Source organism: Nyctereutes procyonoides, unplaced genomic scaffold (assembly GCF_905146905.1).
Source record: "Nyctereutes procyonoides isolate TBG_1078 unplaced genomic scaffold, NYPRO_anot_genome, whole genome shotgun sequence".
Lineage (NCBI taxonomy): Eukaryota > Metazoa > Chordata > Mammalia > Carnivora > Canidae > Nyctereutes > Nyctereutes procyonoides.
In genome coordinates this window covers 3,566,406-3,584,501 of record NW_026575120.1, presented here as the reverse complement: position 1 = coordinate 3,584,501, position 18,096 = coordinate 3,566,406, and the positions used below count along the sequence as shown (strand labels likewise).

Sequence of the window (18,096 nt, the reverse complement as noted above, 5' to 3'; positions counted from 1 at the left end):
TAGTATTATAACACCTTTGAATAAAAAATAGATCATTTTATGGTATTCTATTGTTGAATATACAAAATCATATGTGGGTTTTGAGAGGAATGAATGTCTACTAGAAAGAACTTAAGGCTCAGTTTTTAATTTAATTTTTTATTTTTTTGTTTTATTTTATTTTTTTAAGATTTTATTTATTTATTCATGACAGACACACACACAGAGAGAGAGAGAGAGAGAGAGAGAGGTAGAGACACAAGCAGAGGAAGAAGCAGGCTCCATGAAGGAAGCCTGACGTGGGACTCGATCCCAGGTTTCCAGGTTCACACCCTGGGCTGAAGGCGGCGCTAAACCACTGGGCCACCGGGGCTGCCCTTTAATTTAATTTTTTTTAATAATAAATTTATTTTTTATTGGTGTTCAATTTGCCAACATACAGAGTAACACCCAGTGCTCGTCCCATCAAGTGCCCCTGAATCCATGTTTTATAACAATTCTGTGAGAAATACAAATGACAAAACTCATACCCCTACTTCTGCCCTTGTGGGCTACTTGAATAAAAGTATTTCTTTTTTCTACTTTCTGCTGTTATTGATCCCTTTCCTCTTTCTTTCACTAACTGGAATTATATTAAAATTACTGGATGTTTATTTTGTTTGTTGTGCTTATGACTTTTTTTTAATCAAAGCAAATTCAGAAAATCACAAATACCCTCTAGACATGAGACCAAATTAGATCAACAAATGTCTAGAAAATCTTAATATTCCACTGACTTCAACTGTTACATGAAGAGGCATTTGGGAAAGTTATGTGTGATTATGGTGAGCAGGCTTAGGCTTCTCAGCAGCAGGTGCCCTCCCAAAAGATGCTGGAAGTCAGGAAACACAGTGTTTTTCTCTCATGCCTGAACATCTGATTACTTTTTCTAGAAGGATTGTAAACAACTGATGGCACAAAAGTTCTGGGATTTGGTAGTCATTTACAAGTAATTGCCAGCTTATGGCATCTCTTAATTATCAACAGATATTGCCTCAAAAGATGAAGTAGGATAGTATAGAAAAAGAATATTTTTACATAAAAATCTAAGCGGAGCTTTTTTTTTTCCCCATGAAAAAAGAAAAGACTGGGATTTTACTGTAGTCATTACCGAGGGAATCAGAGCTAGTAATTGGAGCTTCAAAGGACTATACTTTCGCTAAAAAAACCATCTTACTTAAGAGCTCTAGGATTCTGGGAAAAAATGTGCTCTGCTTGTCTTCCTGTCATGGGAAGGTGGTCACGAGAGGCTGAAAGATGTGAAAGGACTTGAGGGATGCCATTCTTTTAATGGGGGAGGGTGAGATTTCAGCTAAAAACAAAAGCCTGCAAGGTAAAAATGGAAACAAACTGGAATCTGAAGCAGTTTTACAGAGAGAATAAGCAGAAACATTAAGACATTAAATTTGAGGCTCCCTTTACTGAAAGTGAAACTAGATTTTTTAAATTTACAAAAAGGCAATCAAAAATAATGTATCACCACCTAGTATGTTCCTGGGCATGTCACCAAGATAAATATGACAATAAAACCAGCTCTGCTCCTTGAGGTATTCGCCCATTAATGGAACTGAAGTGGGGAAACTGAAGTGACTCCATTGTAGAAAAGCTCTGTCTCTACTGTTTTTATGCTAGGCTCCATTTACTCCTGTCCCATATTTTGCCTCTGATAAGCCAAAGAAGTCACGTTCCCACCTCAATGGGGGAAGCAAAAAAGTGAATCATTCCCTGAGTTTTGTCCTAAGCCCCAAACACCTGATAATACCTAAGAAGAGCCAGGTCCCAAACATGTTTCAGGACGTTAGCTTCAAACAAACCTCAGCTGATGCCAACTGGGATCAATACCCCCACTTTCGGTAATTTATGAAATAATACCTATTCACTGAATTTGATTGGCCCCTACCGTGCATTCCTAGAGGAACAGATATCTTAGACCCTTTCCTAATATAAACCTTTAGCCCCAAGCAATGAGTCTCATTCTTCTCTCCTCCAGTCTCTCAGACACTCCATCTGCTATTTTCTACCTGTCACTCACACTATTCTCTCTTTTCATATTCTCCACCTCACATTTGATTTCTATCTGGTGTGAAGCCAAGGAGCCTCTTGGCTCATCCTGTGGGACCCTTCCCTGGGTCCTTGGACCCAGTCTGCTTGCATCAGGACTGGGAGAAAATTGGTGGAAGATAACAATCTATATCTAAATGAACCATAATTATGTATCTAATGCAACATAGTAAGTAACTACCACAGAGATAAGACATATGAATAAAAATAGATACAGGAATAAATCTGTCAGAAAGGAACATCTAAACAAACCAATAAAAAGGATCTTTATCAATTAACTGGGTGTCAGATTTGTAGCTTAAGAAGTATCAATTTAGCAATTCTCTGTTAAGAGATAAAGTGAACAAAAGAAACCTTTACAGGTTGCTGGAGGTAATATAAATTGATTCAATCACTTTATGATTATAGTTCTTTATAGATAGAGTTAGGAATTTATTTTTCCAGCTAGATGATGAGGAAACTGGTGCTCATTTTATTGTTTCTTATTATTATTGCTATTATTATTACTGATTCAAATATATATTACATGGAAATCCTTTTGTAGGATAAAATATTTCATAATAAATAAATTAAAGTGTTAATAATGGCAATTCTCTGTACTACTAATATGGGTAACTTCATTCCTAAAATATGTTACAGCTTAAATGCAGGGTCTGCTAAGAATATTAAACTTGATGTGTTGAACACAAACTGCTTTATCAATCCAGAAGTTAATAAATACCAATGCACAGTCCATGGAACCCTATCATGTGCTTATGAGACCTTAAACACCAACAGAGAGACAGGATAACTGGTAGTCTTTTTATCAATTCTTCAAGCTCAAGGCAGGTCTTTGGAAGGGCACAAATCACAGTGAATGAAGAGTTTACCTAGTTTTCAATACAGACATGTTAAAGTTGGATTTTTTTTCCACAAATACATTTTAAGAGCTAATTATCTGTCAGGCACTGTCCGCTGGCTTGGGGATACAGCAATGGAATAAGGTTCAAAAACGCTGAGCCCTATTCTATCTGTGGGGAAGAAAACCAGACAATAAACAAAGTCATATAAAGTGAAATAATCTGTGATGAACATGCTAAGAAAGGTTATTTCCTTTAAGCTTCCCACATAACCAGCATATGACCATAGATTTGAAAAACAAATAAAATGCATTTGGTATAGGGGCACAGCTTTGATAAATATAAAAATTGGCTATATACGTAGAGATGGAAAAAGTTTATTCCAATCTGATGGTCCCATTAAAGAGTGAAATGAAAATGACTGTGGAGTAAAAAGTTTGATGATGGACACACTGACACATAACAGCATACCACAAATGTACTTTATCCATCTTAGGTAAATCAATAATGGCTATAGATAATATGCACTGGGTTAATGATGAAGATAAAGAAAAAGAATAGTCACACAAGTGAGATGGGAATATGTGATACTTCATTTACCAAGGTATTAGAGCACAAGATTGAAAACTTAGCAAATGTATATTATTTCATATTTCCCCAAAATTATCTTATAAAGTTTACAACATTAAAAAACATTAGAAAGCAGAAAATGAATATAGTGATACATATGCTCTCTCTTAACTTTAGAAACGTACACCAAAAGAAAAGAAAATATGATAAAATATATCAATGATGTTCTGGCCAACAGCAATAAACAGAAAGAGATCTTTAAAAAGCTGACAGTCTTGCAAACATATAATGATAATAATGTAATATAGATAATATTTGAAATGAAGAAAGGTGAATGGCTGCTAAGGAAGCCAAAGTTGATGCATAAGAATAATAAAGATATAGAAGAGTTATCTAAACAGAATATACATCCTTGATGTGAATATGTGTATGTGTATATGTATGTATACTGTATGTATATTTGAATATGTATATATACATGTGTTTTGTGTATGTATGTATATATGTGTGTATTATGTATTAGAACAAACTAGTCTTAATAAAATGATAAATTCATGTCAGTTTGAAAGAATGCACCTAGCATCCCATGATTGGAATTATATACAGAGAGAATGCAACAAAATTGCAAGACACTAAACAACAATACAACTATCTGGTGATTTAATGCAATGGTTTGCTTATCCAAAGGAGGGTTTAAGCCGGTGTTAAGTGACCAAATGGAGAGAATGTCATAGAGTGACCCCTAAGAGTATGTGGACGGCTGAACTAAAGATTCCCCAGTTCCTTTTTAATCCTAAAAAGCTACCATATTCATTCCTACTTCTTATGGGATCTCCTTTCAGCTAACATTCATCCCAACAATCACACAAGTCTCTAAGAATTTTGTTTTCCAATTTATTCAATTGATCAATTGTTTCAATTAGTACCCATATCTTGGTATTCATGGCTTCTCAGTTCCAATATTCATGACGTTCATCCCCCGCTTTGCTTAATAAATGGCATTTATTTTTCCATCCTTCTTTTGCTGCCTAGTTAGCATAGCTAATCAAATGAAGTTGCAGTTGATACTACCAACATTTACTTGGTACTCTTGTGATTAAAATGAATACTTTATTATATTAATTTTCAGTGTTCAAATGTAAAATTAACTTACTTAGGATGAGCATTTGAACCAAAGAAGCATATCACGTTAGCAGAATGCCTAGATTCGACAGATCTGCTAGACTAGTCCATTTACATTGAATCATATAGCTATTATGCCAATTAGCCAGCACCAACGTGAACAACAACGCAAACACGTAATTGGGTTATACTGATCTTGAGAGAATGAAACTTCACAATCTCTTTCTTCAGTTCATTCCTACATTAATCAACTCTCATAGACAAGAAATTGTGGTATATATCTATCCTAAGCCTTTCATCCTATAGTATAAACTAATTTCCTTTTTCTTGATTCTCTGCACCTGGGTATCTCAATAGCTGTGTGATTTTATTTTCCACAGAATAAGAAACAGAATAAGGTCATATCAACCACACAGATCATGTATAACACTAGTCATAATGATGGACTTCAAGAAGCATCATAAACCCAGGTTGGCAGCTACCCTGGCTAAAAACACAGTATTTTGATAATAGTAACATGCCAAGTTTGCTGAAGTAAAAGATGCTAACAAACACACATTCCCATGGACTGGATAGAAACTGTAATGATGAAAGAGAAATACATTTTGGGTAAATCAATAATACTCCCCAAACAATTTGTACATCATTTACTACTTCTAATGATAGTATGGCAACTGGTTTCTGGTATTCACTCTAGAGATAGATGCAATTATAATGCACCGGTGAAAACATAAAATTGATTTTGTTACTGTTCTAATGTAAGAGGATTACAAATTATTTCACAATTTTCAAATTCATATAACTTAATCTGGTGTGTAGTACTCAGAACTGCTAAACTCAGCAACTATTTAACTAATTCAAATTTTCTCTGAACAATTATGAATTACTGCACTGAGATGGAGAGTATATTACCTTACAAAGAGTATTTTAACACAATAATTACTTCATCTTTCCACTTATTTCACTTACATACAAATAGCTTACGTAGCTAAAGAATAACCTTCTATTTGTTGATTATTAAAAAGCAACATTGTGGTTTTACAAATTAAATAAGTAAATAAATAAACACCAAAACTCTTATGTAAATGAACTCCTTTTCATTATCCCCAGGAATATGTTGACATTTACATTTTGGCCAGCTGAGGTTCAAATTAGATAGCTCCATAGGTGACAGAAACCCTGAGGCCTGCATGGATCCTGAGGACAAAGGTGATTGTTTCAATTATTTCTCTTGGCTGGCTTATCCAGCCATGACCTCAGCATGAGGCAAGGTATTGGGAGCTTGATGCATGCAGCCATGTAATTATGCATTTAAGTTTATTTTCTTAATTAATTTAAATATGTTTGAGAAACTTACAGGGCTTGAATCTGAAAATTTCCATGGCCTGGTCACTGGATAGAATCAAGGCTCCTGAAGTGAGAGAGTAGATCACAACTTTTGTGAGCTTTAGAAAGATGCTCTGATAATCAAATACTTGAAATTTCAAATCTTGGAGAAAATTATACTCTTTGTTTCAAAGTGACTTTTGTTTGTTTTGTTAAGAAAAATGAGGTTGAAAAAGTTGCTGTCAACAACTGCTAATTTGGCTGACAGTCAAAAACATATAAAAGAATTTCCAGCCTCTAAAATGTGATAAATGAATCATTAGTGAAGCCCAGACACTAGCAAGAGAAGACAGGAGCAGAGCTCAGAACTAAAAGACTAGGAGTAAAATTAGTATAATCTCTGCCAAAATATTCTCAATGAGTGGGGGACGGGGACACTGAGTCAACACTTAAGACAAAATAGTTCAGATATATTACCAGAGCATCTCTTAAAGCAATAATTTGTCTAGTAGCACCCAACTCCACCTCTAGCCACCACACACAGCCTCTTAGGCCTTGATCAGTGACCCTGAACACATATCCATTGCTAGGATATAGTCATTTTCTTTAATCCTGGAATACTGAGTTCTGCTAAACTTTTCTTTGTCTTTCATTCCTTTTCTGATGAATACTCTTCAAAATTTGCACTGTATCAGAGAAATGGAACCCTTGCTCAGCTCATTTTCTCCATGAGCATATGTTCTTCTATCATGCTTTGCTCTGTTACAGTTTTTCCTCTCAGGAAGGTTAGGCCACCTGCTCTCCCAGGATCCTTCTGTACACAACCACAGTGCCCTAACACAATGGACAGATGCTGGGCTCATTTTCCTTTCTGAGATTCTGTTTCAAGTTACAATTACATGTTAGTGAACTCGGAAAGAAACCATCCTTGCTAAATCAATACACAGCAGAGTTTAAAAACAACAACAACAAAAAGAAGCAACCCGATATACAAAGATGAGTGAAGTTAAATATCTAGCTTTACACTTGCCCCTGAGGATGCAGAGTTCTAAAGAATAAGAGCAGTCTGGTCAGCAAGTATAAGATACCTGCTTGAATGTGAAGATACCTTAGGTCTTTAAGCAAAGGCAGAGGAGAGTAAATTTAAGAATTTAGCTAGACAATACAAAGGGAGCTCCTAACTTTGCTGAAGCAGCTAATTTTTCCAGATAATCCAGGCTCATATGTTTATTGTACACATTCAATAAATTAAAGCAAAATTTATCAATGAGTAATATAATTATTTTGCTATTAAATTAGTATTTTTCATGAAAGAGTGATTTAATTTTTGGTGTATCTTATATTTACCATGTCTGTGCTCCAAAAGAATGAGATCACCACCTGGTGACAATTACAGACATTGGCCTATGTGGTCCATGAAAAATTTCAGGGTTTAGATGTAATCATGCAGTATGTTACACAGAAACCATATAGAGAGAGGCAAATACTCTATGTAAAGTAATTTGAAAGCACTTGTGATGTCTAATATTAATTTTAACATAAAATATCATCTCTAAAAATATAGACCCCTTTCCTAGATTACCAGGTTTAGCAAGCAATAGTTTACATTTATAGGTTAAAAGGTTTCTAACTGCTAATGAATCAGTATCCTGTACTATACCATGATCTCAATTCCCCACATTTAAAGGATAGGTAGTAATATCATATGTGTGTCATGAACACATAGTGAATGCAGTCTTAATATATCACAGTCTTTGGAATTTCAATACATATACTTGTAAAGATTAAGATAAATAACTTTCACTTAAAATAAAAATAACAGTGCTATATCGTCTTTGAACCAAAAGCAATAGATATAAAGTCATGGTGGTACTTACCACAGTGAAATTCATCACTTTCAATATCCATATTGTCATGGCTAAGTTAACTATCATGGTAACCAACAGCAGAAGGACAAAGAAGTATAAGCACCTCTTTCGCCATCCATAAATCCCCACCGGGTAAAGTTGTGCATTCTCAGCCCTTGGCAGGTTGTTCTGTTGTGTTGCCAGTATATATTGTTCTCGTGTCATCTGAAAAAAAAAAAAAGAAAGAAAGAAAGAAAGAAAAGAAGCATTCAAAACTAAAACAAATGATTTTTTTAAATCAAAAGGCACAATATATCTACAAATAATGGGCAGTGAGTATTCAAAGAACTACTTCTGTGCAATTAAAATTAATTAAATAAGATTAAAATCTTACAAAACCCCTCACACCACATCATCAGTGCTGCTTTTTAGAGCTGTTTAACTGTGATACTACTAAGATGTATATTATTTTCAGTCATTTGCCCAATTCTAATAATAGCTATTTCTTTCAGGAGACTCTGAGGATGATCCACTCTACTCCCAGGTGTCTATAACCTAAAATTCTATGCATATCCCAGCTACTCTTGGAGTAAGTGTCACCTGTTCTTTGGAGTAGACAGAGACCAATTTTATTAAAAGATATTTCTGTACCTTTATCTAAAAATACAGGATATTAGTGCTCAGGGCATATGTTTTAATAAAATGAAAGTGTATTTGAAAGAACCTCTGGGAAGAAAATACACTTTTATTTAGGATTATACAGATATAGATATTTAATTAATACTTTTACTTAGAACTTTGTTGGTTATTTATTTTAGTTTTATTTCATGGAGTTCTCACAATAGAATTGATCTCTAAAAAAAAAGACACTATATTGTATTATCCTGTTACACAAATATTATAAAACATATTGGTATACACAGAAATCAGTTTTGAAAAAGAGGTGGTAGTATTTCTTGGTAATATATACATTCAGGTTCAAAGTTAATTCTTTTAAAAAGCAAATATATTATCTGCCAGATACAACCAAGAAATATGGTTAAGAAAAGTAAAGAGTATGTACTAGGCATACAGTCTTTAGAATAACTCATTCATTACCTGAAGGATAAAAAGATTAATTGTTATAAAATATAATTTTCTCCAATGCAATAAGTTTTTTTAGTTTAGTGTATTTTTTCCTCTTTAGGATTCATCAGGTTTCTCTTATTACGCATGTCAAACAAATAAGACAACAGAAATAATGCTGCATAAATATACCAAAATAAAAACAACATCAATGAAGAATTAAAATTACCTGTCAGCTAATATAAAATACAGGCATATCTCATTTTATTGTGTGTCATTTTATTGTGCATTGCAGATACTGCATTACAGACAAATTGAAGATCTTTGGCAACCCTGAGGCAAGGAAGTCTATTTGTGCCATTTTTTTTCCAACAGCATTTGTTCATCTGTATTTCTTTGTCACATTTAGTTATTCTCACAATATTTCAAACTTTTTCATTAATATTATATTTGCCATGGTAATCTGTGATTAGTAGATCTTTGGTGTTACTAATAACTGTTTTGGGGCACCACTGAAATTAGGCTGATTAAAAACCCTGCAATGACTTGTGATGAGCATCAGCTATTGTATGGAATTGTTGAATTCTTATATTTATTGTACACCTGAAACTAATTTTACATTCTATGTAAACTGGAATTTAAATAAAAACTTAACAAATGAAAAATCCTGCAATGGCTTCTGTGTTCAAGTGAAAGGAAGGGTTGTATGTCTCATTTTAAATCAAAAGCTAGAAATGATTAAACTTAGTAAGAAAGGCTTATCTTCTTGGGCCAAACAGTCAAGATGTGAATGCAAAGAAACAGTTCTTGAAGGAAATTAAAAGTGCTACTCCAGCAAACAGATGAAGTGATAAGAAAGAAAAACAGCCTTATCATTGATATGGAGAAAGTCTTAGTGGTCTGGATTTAAAAAAAAAGAAAAATCAAAGGAGCCACAACATTCCCTTAAACCAAACCCTAATCCAGAGCAAGGCCCTAACTCTTCAATTCTCTGGAGGCTGAGAGAGGTGAGGAAGCTGCAGAGAAGATGGAAGCTAGCAGAGGTTGGGTCATGAGGGTTTTTTTCCTCTTGCACAAACGTTTGTTTTATTTAAGCGCAATTAATTAACATATAATGTATTATTGATTTCAGAAGTAGAGGTCAGTAATTAATCAATCTTATATAACACCCAGTGCTCGTTACATCACATGCCCTCCTTAAAGTCCATCACCCAGTTACCCCAGCCCCCCAACCCCCACCCCTCCAGCAGCCTTCAATTTGTTTCCTATGATTAAGAGTCTTTTTGGTTTGTCTCCCTCTCTGATTTCATGAGGTTCATTTTTTTTTAATGAGGTTTAAATAAAAAGCCATTTCCAAAACATAAAAGTGCAAGGTGAAGCAACAAGTGCTGATGTAGAAGCTGCAGCAATGAAGCAAATTATTTAGAAGACTCAACTATGGTAATTCAGGAAGGTGGCTACACTCAACAACAGATTTTCAATGTAGATGAAATAGCCTTGTGTTGGAAAAAAAACACGTCTAGGATTTTCATATCTAGAAGGGAGAAATCAAAGCCTGGCTTCAAAGCTTCAAAGTACAGGCTGACTCTTGCTAGGGGCTAATGCATCTGGTGACTTTAAGTTGAAGTTAATGTTCATTTATCAATCCAAAAATCCTAGAGCCCTAAAGAATTATGTTAAACCTATTCTGCATACGCTCTATAAATGGAACAACAAAGCGAAAATGATAGCATATATGTTTACAACATGACTAGTGACTATTTTAAGTCCACTAATGAGAACCACTACTCACAAAAAGATTAATTTTAAAATATTACTGCTCATTGCCAAAGCACTTGGTCAGCCAAGTGCTCTGATGGAGATGTACAACCAGATTAATGTAATGTTTTTGTGATGTTGCTAACACAACATCCATTCTGGAGCCCATGAATAGATGAGTTATTCTGACTTCTAAGACATATTATTTAAGAAATGCATCTCATAATGCTATCATAGTTAGTGATTCTTCTGATGGATCTGGGCAAAATAAATTGAAATCCCAGAAAGGATTCACCATTCTAGACACCACTAAGAACATTCATTATTCCTGGGAAGAAGTCAACATATCAGCAAGAATAGGAGCTTGGATGAAGTTGATTTCAACCCTCATGGACAACTTTCAGGTGTTCATGAGTTCAGTGGAGGAAGTAACTGCAGAAGTGGTGGAAACAGCAAAGGAACTAGAACGAAAAGCCTAAAGATGGGACTAAATTGCTGCAATCTCATGATCAAACTCCAACAGAGACCGAAGGGTTGCTTCTCATGGATGAGCAAAGAAAGTGATTTTTTGAGATGAAATCTATTCCTGGTGAAGAGGTCGTGAAGATTATTGTAATGACAAAAAAGGATTTAGAATATTCCATAAACTTAGTTGATAAAGTGGCAGCAGGGTTTTGTGAGAACTGACTTCAATTTTGTAAGAAGTTTTACGGTGGGTAAAACGCTATCAAATAGCGCTACACACTACGGAGAAATCATTTGTAAAAGGAAGAGTCAACTGATGCAAGAAACTTCACTGTCGTCTTGTTTTAAGAAATTGCCACTGCCACCTTAGTCTTCAGTAACTACCCCCATGATCAATCAGCAGCCATCAATGTTAAGGCAAGATCCTTCACTAGCAAAAAGATTATATAACTCACTGTAAGTCAGATGATGTTTAGCATATTTTAGCAATAAAGTATTTTTAATTAAGGTATGCACATTGTTCCTTTCTACATAAGTTTAATACAGACTTAATAGACTACAGTATAGAATAAACATAACTTTTATATGCACTGGGAAACCGAAAAACATATATGACTCACTTTATCAAAATATTTGCTTTATTGTGGTGGTCTGAAATGGAACTTGCCATATCTCTGAGGGATGCCTATATATGTTATATAAAATATATAACTTAAGTGTAAGTTGTAGTATTTACTGAGCCAATCTTACTCTAAATAAAATGTGGAACGGTATATTGATAAATGCAAATATCCACAATTCTTTTGGCTTTTCCCCAATGTGTTTTAATTTTAGAGCTGTAACTTTAAATTATTTTAATGCAGTTAAATATTTTAATTTTGCGAAGAGTATTATGCTCCATGTAATAAAAATTTTTTATATGTTAAATCAGAATTTTAAATGAATTAGAAGTACTAATAGTACTGGATGTACAAGAGAAAATTCTTTCATGATATAAAGAATTACCTGTTTGCTTAATGTCATTTTTATTAAGGTTAATAGTTCACATTTCCTTGAAACTAGCCTCAATCTTTAGTCCTGAATGGGATTCCTATCTCAAGGGGAGATGTACAACATATCAACTGCTGTGTAATATGTTATAACTGATGACTGCATGCCATGAGAATTTTGCCTGAGGATTTTGGTGGAGATTTTATAGTTCTAAAAGTGGTATGATTATAAAGTAGAAAATATATTATATAAGGAAGATCAAAGGAACTCTAGGGACTACCACCATCAAAGGGAAGATTAAGGAAGGGAAGGAAGGGCATAAGAAAAGGAAGCATATGGATATAGGAGGAGAGCAGGAGAGAGTAGAAGTCTGGCTATGCCTGACTGGCAAGTAGGAGACTTGGCTAGGCCTGACTGGCAAGTAGGAGACTTTCCCTTGTATTGCTCCTCTGTGAAAAGGCACAAACACTGTGACTACTTATAACATGCATTGTCTTTCATCTCACATTAAAGCAAAGTTCTTCAGAATATTCTATTTCTACTAATTCTACTTAGACATGAAGGTGAGATTACTGTGTCTTAGAAAAAAAAATGAGAACTTCAGTCTCTAAAATAAAACCAACACAAGTTACAAAGAAAATGGTCTTTTGAGCAATAAGATTTTTTCTGTAAAGCAATAGAAATTCTGTACATATACCAAATGCCACTAATGATTTTGTAAAGTAAATGGGATAACAAAAGGGTGAGAGAAAAGGCTGTCTAGAAGACACACAAAAATGTTGTTTAATGAAAGCTATTTTCATCACCTTAAGAAAGTCAATGGTGTTTTCTTAAAGATGAGCTTAACATTATTACTTTATATACCTTCCTCATCACAACATATTTTAGAGTATCCAAAGTGCAAAAAAGACAAAGGTAGAGTTTTCTTTAATTTTTTTTTCTTAAATCTTACAGACCTGTTTTGTTCTCATTTTTAAAAAAATATTTAAATACCATTTATTTGACATATAGTGCATTATCAGTTTCAGGAGTAGAATTTAGAGATTTGTCTATTGGTTTTTTTTTTTGAGATTCATCTGTTGTATATAATATTCAATGATCATTCCATCAAGTGCCCCACTTAATGCCCATCACCCAGTTACCTATCCTCCTGCGCACCTCCTCTCCAGCAATCCTCAGTTTGCTTTCTATAGTTAAGAGTCTCTTATGGTTTGTCGCCCTCTCTGTTTCCATCTCATTTTATTTTTCCTTCCCTTTCCTTGTGTTCATCAGTTTTGTTTCTTAAATTCCACATGAGTCAAATCATATGATATTTATCTTTCTCTTACTGACTTATTTCATTTAGCATGATACACTCTAGTTCCATCCATCATTGGAAATGGTAGGATTTCATTCATTTTGATGGTTGAGTAATATTCCACTGCATATGTATGTCACATTTTCTTTAGCCATTCATCTTTCAATGGATGGGCCCTTTCCATATTTGACTATCGTGGACATTGCTTCTATAAACATTGTGGAGTAGGTGCCTCTTTGGATCACCACATTTGTATCTTTGGGATAAATACCTAGTAGTGCAATTGCTGAGTCATAAGATAGCTCTATTTTCAACTTTTTGAGGAACCTCCATACTGTTTTCCAGAGTGGCTGTACCAGCTTGCATTCCCACCAACGGCGTAAGAAGGTTCTCCTTTCTCTACATCCTTGCCAACATCTGCTGTTTCCTAAGTCATTCATTTTAGCCATTCTGACTGCTGTAAGTTGGTATCTCATTGTGGTTTTGATTTGTATTTCTCTGATGCCAAGTGATGTTGAACATTTTTTCATGTGTCTGCTGGCTATTTGTATGTCTTCTCTAGAGAAATGTCTGTTCATGTCTTCTGCCAGTTTCTTGACTGGGTTTTTAAATTTTGGGGGTGTTGGTGTTTTATAAAATCACAAAACATGGGATCCCTGGGTGGCGCAGCAGTTTGGCGCCTGCCTTTGGCCCAGGGCGCGATCCTGGAGACCCAGGATCGAATCCCACGTCGGGCTCCCGGTGCATGGAGCCTGCTTCTCCCTCTGCCTGTGTCTCTGCCTCTCTCTCTCTCTCTCTCTGTGACTATCATAAATAAAATTTAAAAAATTTAAAAAAAAATAAAAAAATTACAAAACATTTAAGTAGCCATTGCAGTGCAGTAGTAGTACTAGCAAAGAAGTGTGACAATGTACTCTAAGAGATTAAGCAAACTCTTATAGAATTGAAACTTATACAACCTTTGCCTAAAATGTTAGCTGTTGATCCATTTTCAAGTATTAAAAATATTCTGAAATATCTTGGTTCCCTAGGCATTTTGAGAATTCTGTAAATAAAAGAGAAAATATCACTAAATAATATTGTCATTCTAAAGGAATCTACCTAACACATGTACACTTGCAGAGAAACTTATTTTCTCAGATCAGCAAAATAGATTTCCTAAAAGGGAGAGAGATGATCATGATTTCTTGAGAGAAAACATCACCACACTGAGCTGTCACTCTGGTTTAGAGTCCTCTCTACCTTCATTCACTATATAATTTCAGCATCCTACTTCTCAATACTTTCTTTGCAATTCTTTTGGTTTTCAAGGTTCAGTACACTCACTCCTCCTGGCTACTTAATAAAGTAATTAGAACCTTCCTCATCTTAGTTTTGCCATTCCATTTCATACTATATTTCATGTCTACAAAGCATTTTTTAGAATCAAATAACTTAAAATACCCAGAATTCTTAGGTAAGACCAAAGAAGTCTTCAGCCTTTTTGGATCAAGACAGCTATCAGCATTCACACTAAGGTAAATGCATTTACTTGTATTTGTGTGCAATTCAGGAAAGGGCTTATTCAAAGTTGGATTTTGTACTTTCTTTACAAAGAAACATACTTTAAAAATCTTGATAATGTGAATAAAATGTCCATCATAATTTTATAAGGTTAAATGAAAGATGCATAGGCAAATAGACATTGTGAGTTTTTCCATACTTGTCTCCAAAGGTGTGGAAAATCTGGTTTTCAGAAAGGGTTATTTTTTTTGGGGGGGGGGTATTTTGTTAAGTAAATTTAATACCATAACATTTAAAAACTAGAATACAATGAATTAATCCAGAATGACCTAAACATGGTTCATCACTAATAATCTAGCCCCAGGGAATTCTAGTGAAGTCCACTGAGTTGGATGGAATATGAGAGAAATTAACTAGAATAGCAGAGACCATTTGCTATTATTTCCTTGCCTCACAGAAGGGAATAACCACAAGAGAAACACAATAATATAATAGATATGTGACATAAGTAATAGAATATTAAATAGTGATAGATGCTATGAAGATAATAGGCATGGAGATATAATGGGAGAGACTCTTTTGAAAGTGGTAGAAAGAGAGGGGTAAAAAGAGAATGCCTCACAAAGGAAGTGACTCTTGACATAAAACTTAAATGATGATCTTCTAGGAAGAGAGTTAAAAAGATCTTTGAGTATCTTAAGGCCTAATTACAGTGGGCTGAAAAGAAAACTGAAAACAGAGAAGTGAAGTAAGTACAGGCAATTTTTCAAGGGTAAAGAAAAGCAAAGAAATGGGACTTTTGATGAGAGTCTGGAGTTTGCTGTTGGAGTATTAATCAGAGGTCAGTGCAAGTTTACATCCAGGATAAGAGCTAGAGAATGGAAAAGAAATGAGGATACTTAATATGGGGTGAGTAACTGAGGTGATGAAGTTGGGATCCAGAGATGAGCTGTGCATTCTCAGAGAGGTGGCGGTCATCAAACTAGTAACAATGACAAAAGATAAGCCAAGCAGCTGCTCTCTACAAAATGGGGATGACATAGACAGGTTATAATCATCACAATCCAGTAAGAACAGCTTTTGGTCTTATTACACTAGTATTCTGACTCATATCAGCATATGCAAAACTGAAAGCAGCTGTGCTGTGGTTCAAGTCTGCAGGTAGTTGGCATGGAGACATGTGGCACCAAGATTCACTATCCTCTTTCATAGAACACTTCTTCAGAAGCTCCATGACCACAAACCTCCTCCATCTGGATTTCAATGTGTGGGACCTAGAATGTATGCATAAAAGAGTCATCTTCCCCTTCCTGAGCCCAATAGCCTTTGTTGTCTCTCAGTGAGGTTTTATTATTTATTTTCTAAAATTAGGAACGGAAATAGGAGGGCATCTGTGAATATAACTAGACATGGCATATTTCTGGATAGACAGGAAAGGCTAAAGAAAATTTGACCTCTCCTAATATTTATGAAAACAGAGGAAGAAAAGATGTTAAAGGAGAGTACAATGCATAAGGTAATTGTTTTAAATTGTAGTTGTTTAAAAAATAAAAGCTACTAGTGGAATACTCCATTTTATGTCTTGTAAGAGAAATACTGTCTGAAAGAATGACCAACTGACACAACTATATCTTCATCGTCATACAAGGGAGGGAGTTTGAACGACTTAAATATGGGAGTAAGAACTGAGAAACAGGAGGTAAATTGTTGGACATAGCTTTTAAAAATCTGAGTTTTACCAAATATAAAAAAGGCCTCTCAAACTTTGCACAAATGCTTGGATACATTTGAAAGTTAGTTCAAGTCCAGGTATTGAGCACTTCCTATCTTCAGTTTATATTTTGCCACTGAACTATCAATTTGCTGATACAGCCATAAATTAGAGAACCCCACTTTATATTGGAAGTGATATATCTGATACAACTGTGTTTTGAATATCATATCTTACAATTTTATAATACTACTCACATGAACACTGGATATAATGTAGAGATGTAAGCACAAAAACTGGAAGGGAGTAGCAAAGTATTTACTTATTTCCCTTGCTAACTTGATTCCTTAACAAAATATAAATTGAGACCTATCTCCTGTGTCCCCTGTTACGTGAAATATAAATATAAAACATACACCTCCAAAAAATTTTTTAAAAACATATGTCTACAAGAAACTAAGCTAGATAATTTGGGAATTTGCTTTTAATTTCTGATTCTGGACCTAGTACGTGGTATACGTAAGTAGCAGTATGCAACAGCCTTGTAACCATAAAAATTGAATCTTTGTTCCAAAATTTCTTAACCTGCTCAATGGGAGTAGCTTATTTCTAGGAGAAGTGGTAAATCATGTTGATGTCACTTTTCTTTAAATGTTGATCATGTTCGATTTAACATTATAGTTGTAGTTGTTATTCATTCAGACAAGGAATGGAGCACAATCAATTAAATGCAGTCCCAGATTTATGTGCCAAATTGCAATCCCAGCCTGGCCATTCTATTCTGTGAGTTCTAGGGTAAGTCATTTAGCCTTTCTCTGCCCCAGTTTCCTGAGCTCTCAAATGAATATTACATTGACTTATATAAGAGCAATATAGGAGAAGGAAAGTAGGATGTTAAAGTGCCCTTTTCATTTTAAATGGTGAAAATACTCATTTAAAACTTTAACTTTGTTTCCTACCTCTTAGCTAGTGGTCACCTACTCAAGAGCTATATGAGTATTTATATTAGAATTAATTTTAAAAGACATCATTGAAATCTTATTTTAAAAACAAAATGTTTGAAGTGTTCAAATCATATGGTGTGAACTTTACAAAGCAGAAAGGCATTTTATTTTCTGTTCCCAGAAAATGAGTCTCTAAACAGTTACTAATGTTGAGAGAGACTGAAAACAATACAGTAAAGTCCACTTACCATGGCATTTTATACTTCTTTCTAACTATGACACTTAATTCTCAAAGGCATATTCCAACATAGTGGTAGTTAAAATTTGCTATTGTAGAAAAATATCTATTTGGAATGGATTTTTCTCCAGTTGGTTTATAGAAAAGGTTGTAGTCAGTTTTTATAGCCTGGAAAAGAAGCAGCCCAGCAACTGCATTTCAAGAATGATGAAAGATATCTGAGTCAAATGGGCTGCCTCTTGAGATAAGAAATAGAAGAAGATTTTAGCCAAGCCTGACAGAAAAAAAAGAAACTTGAATAGTCATTAAAAGGGAAACACATTCCCAAATGAGTAAAAGTTC

The 18,096-nt window shown here is 34.5% G+C and overlaps 1 protein-coding gene across 1 annotated transcript in view; it reads right to left on the bottom strand.

Annotated features, from left to right (window-relative positions):
* SGCZ (sarcoglycan zeta) overlaps positions 1 to 8,008 on the bottom strand; it is a 459,573-nt gene extending 451,565 nt beyond the window's left edge. The window contains exon 1 of the mRNA XM_055335292.1: positions 7,814 to 8,008. Coding sequence (XP_055191267.1) covers positions 7,814 to 8,008 — 195 coding nt within the window. The remainder of the gene's footprint in view (positions 1 to 7,813) is intronic.
* Between the last annotated feature and the right edge of the window lie 10,088 nt (positions 8,009 to 18,096).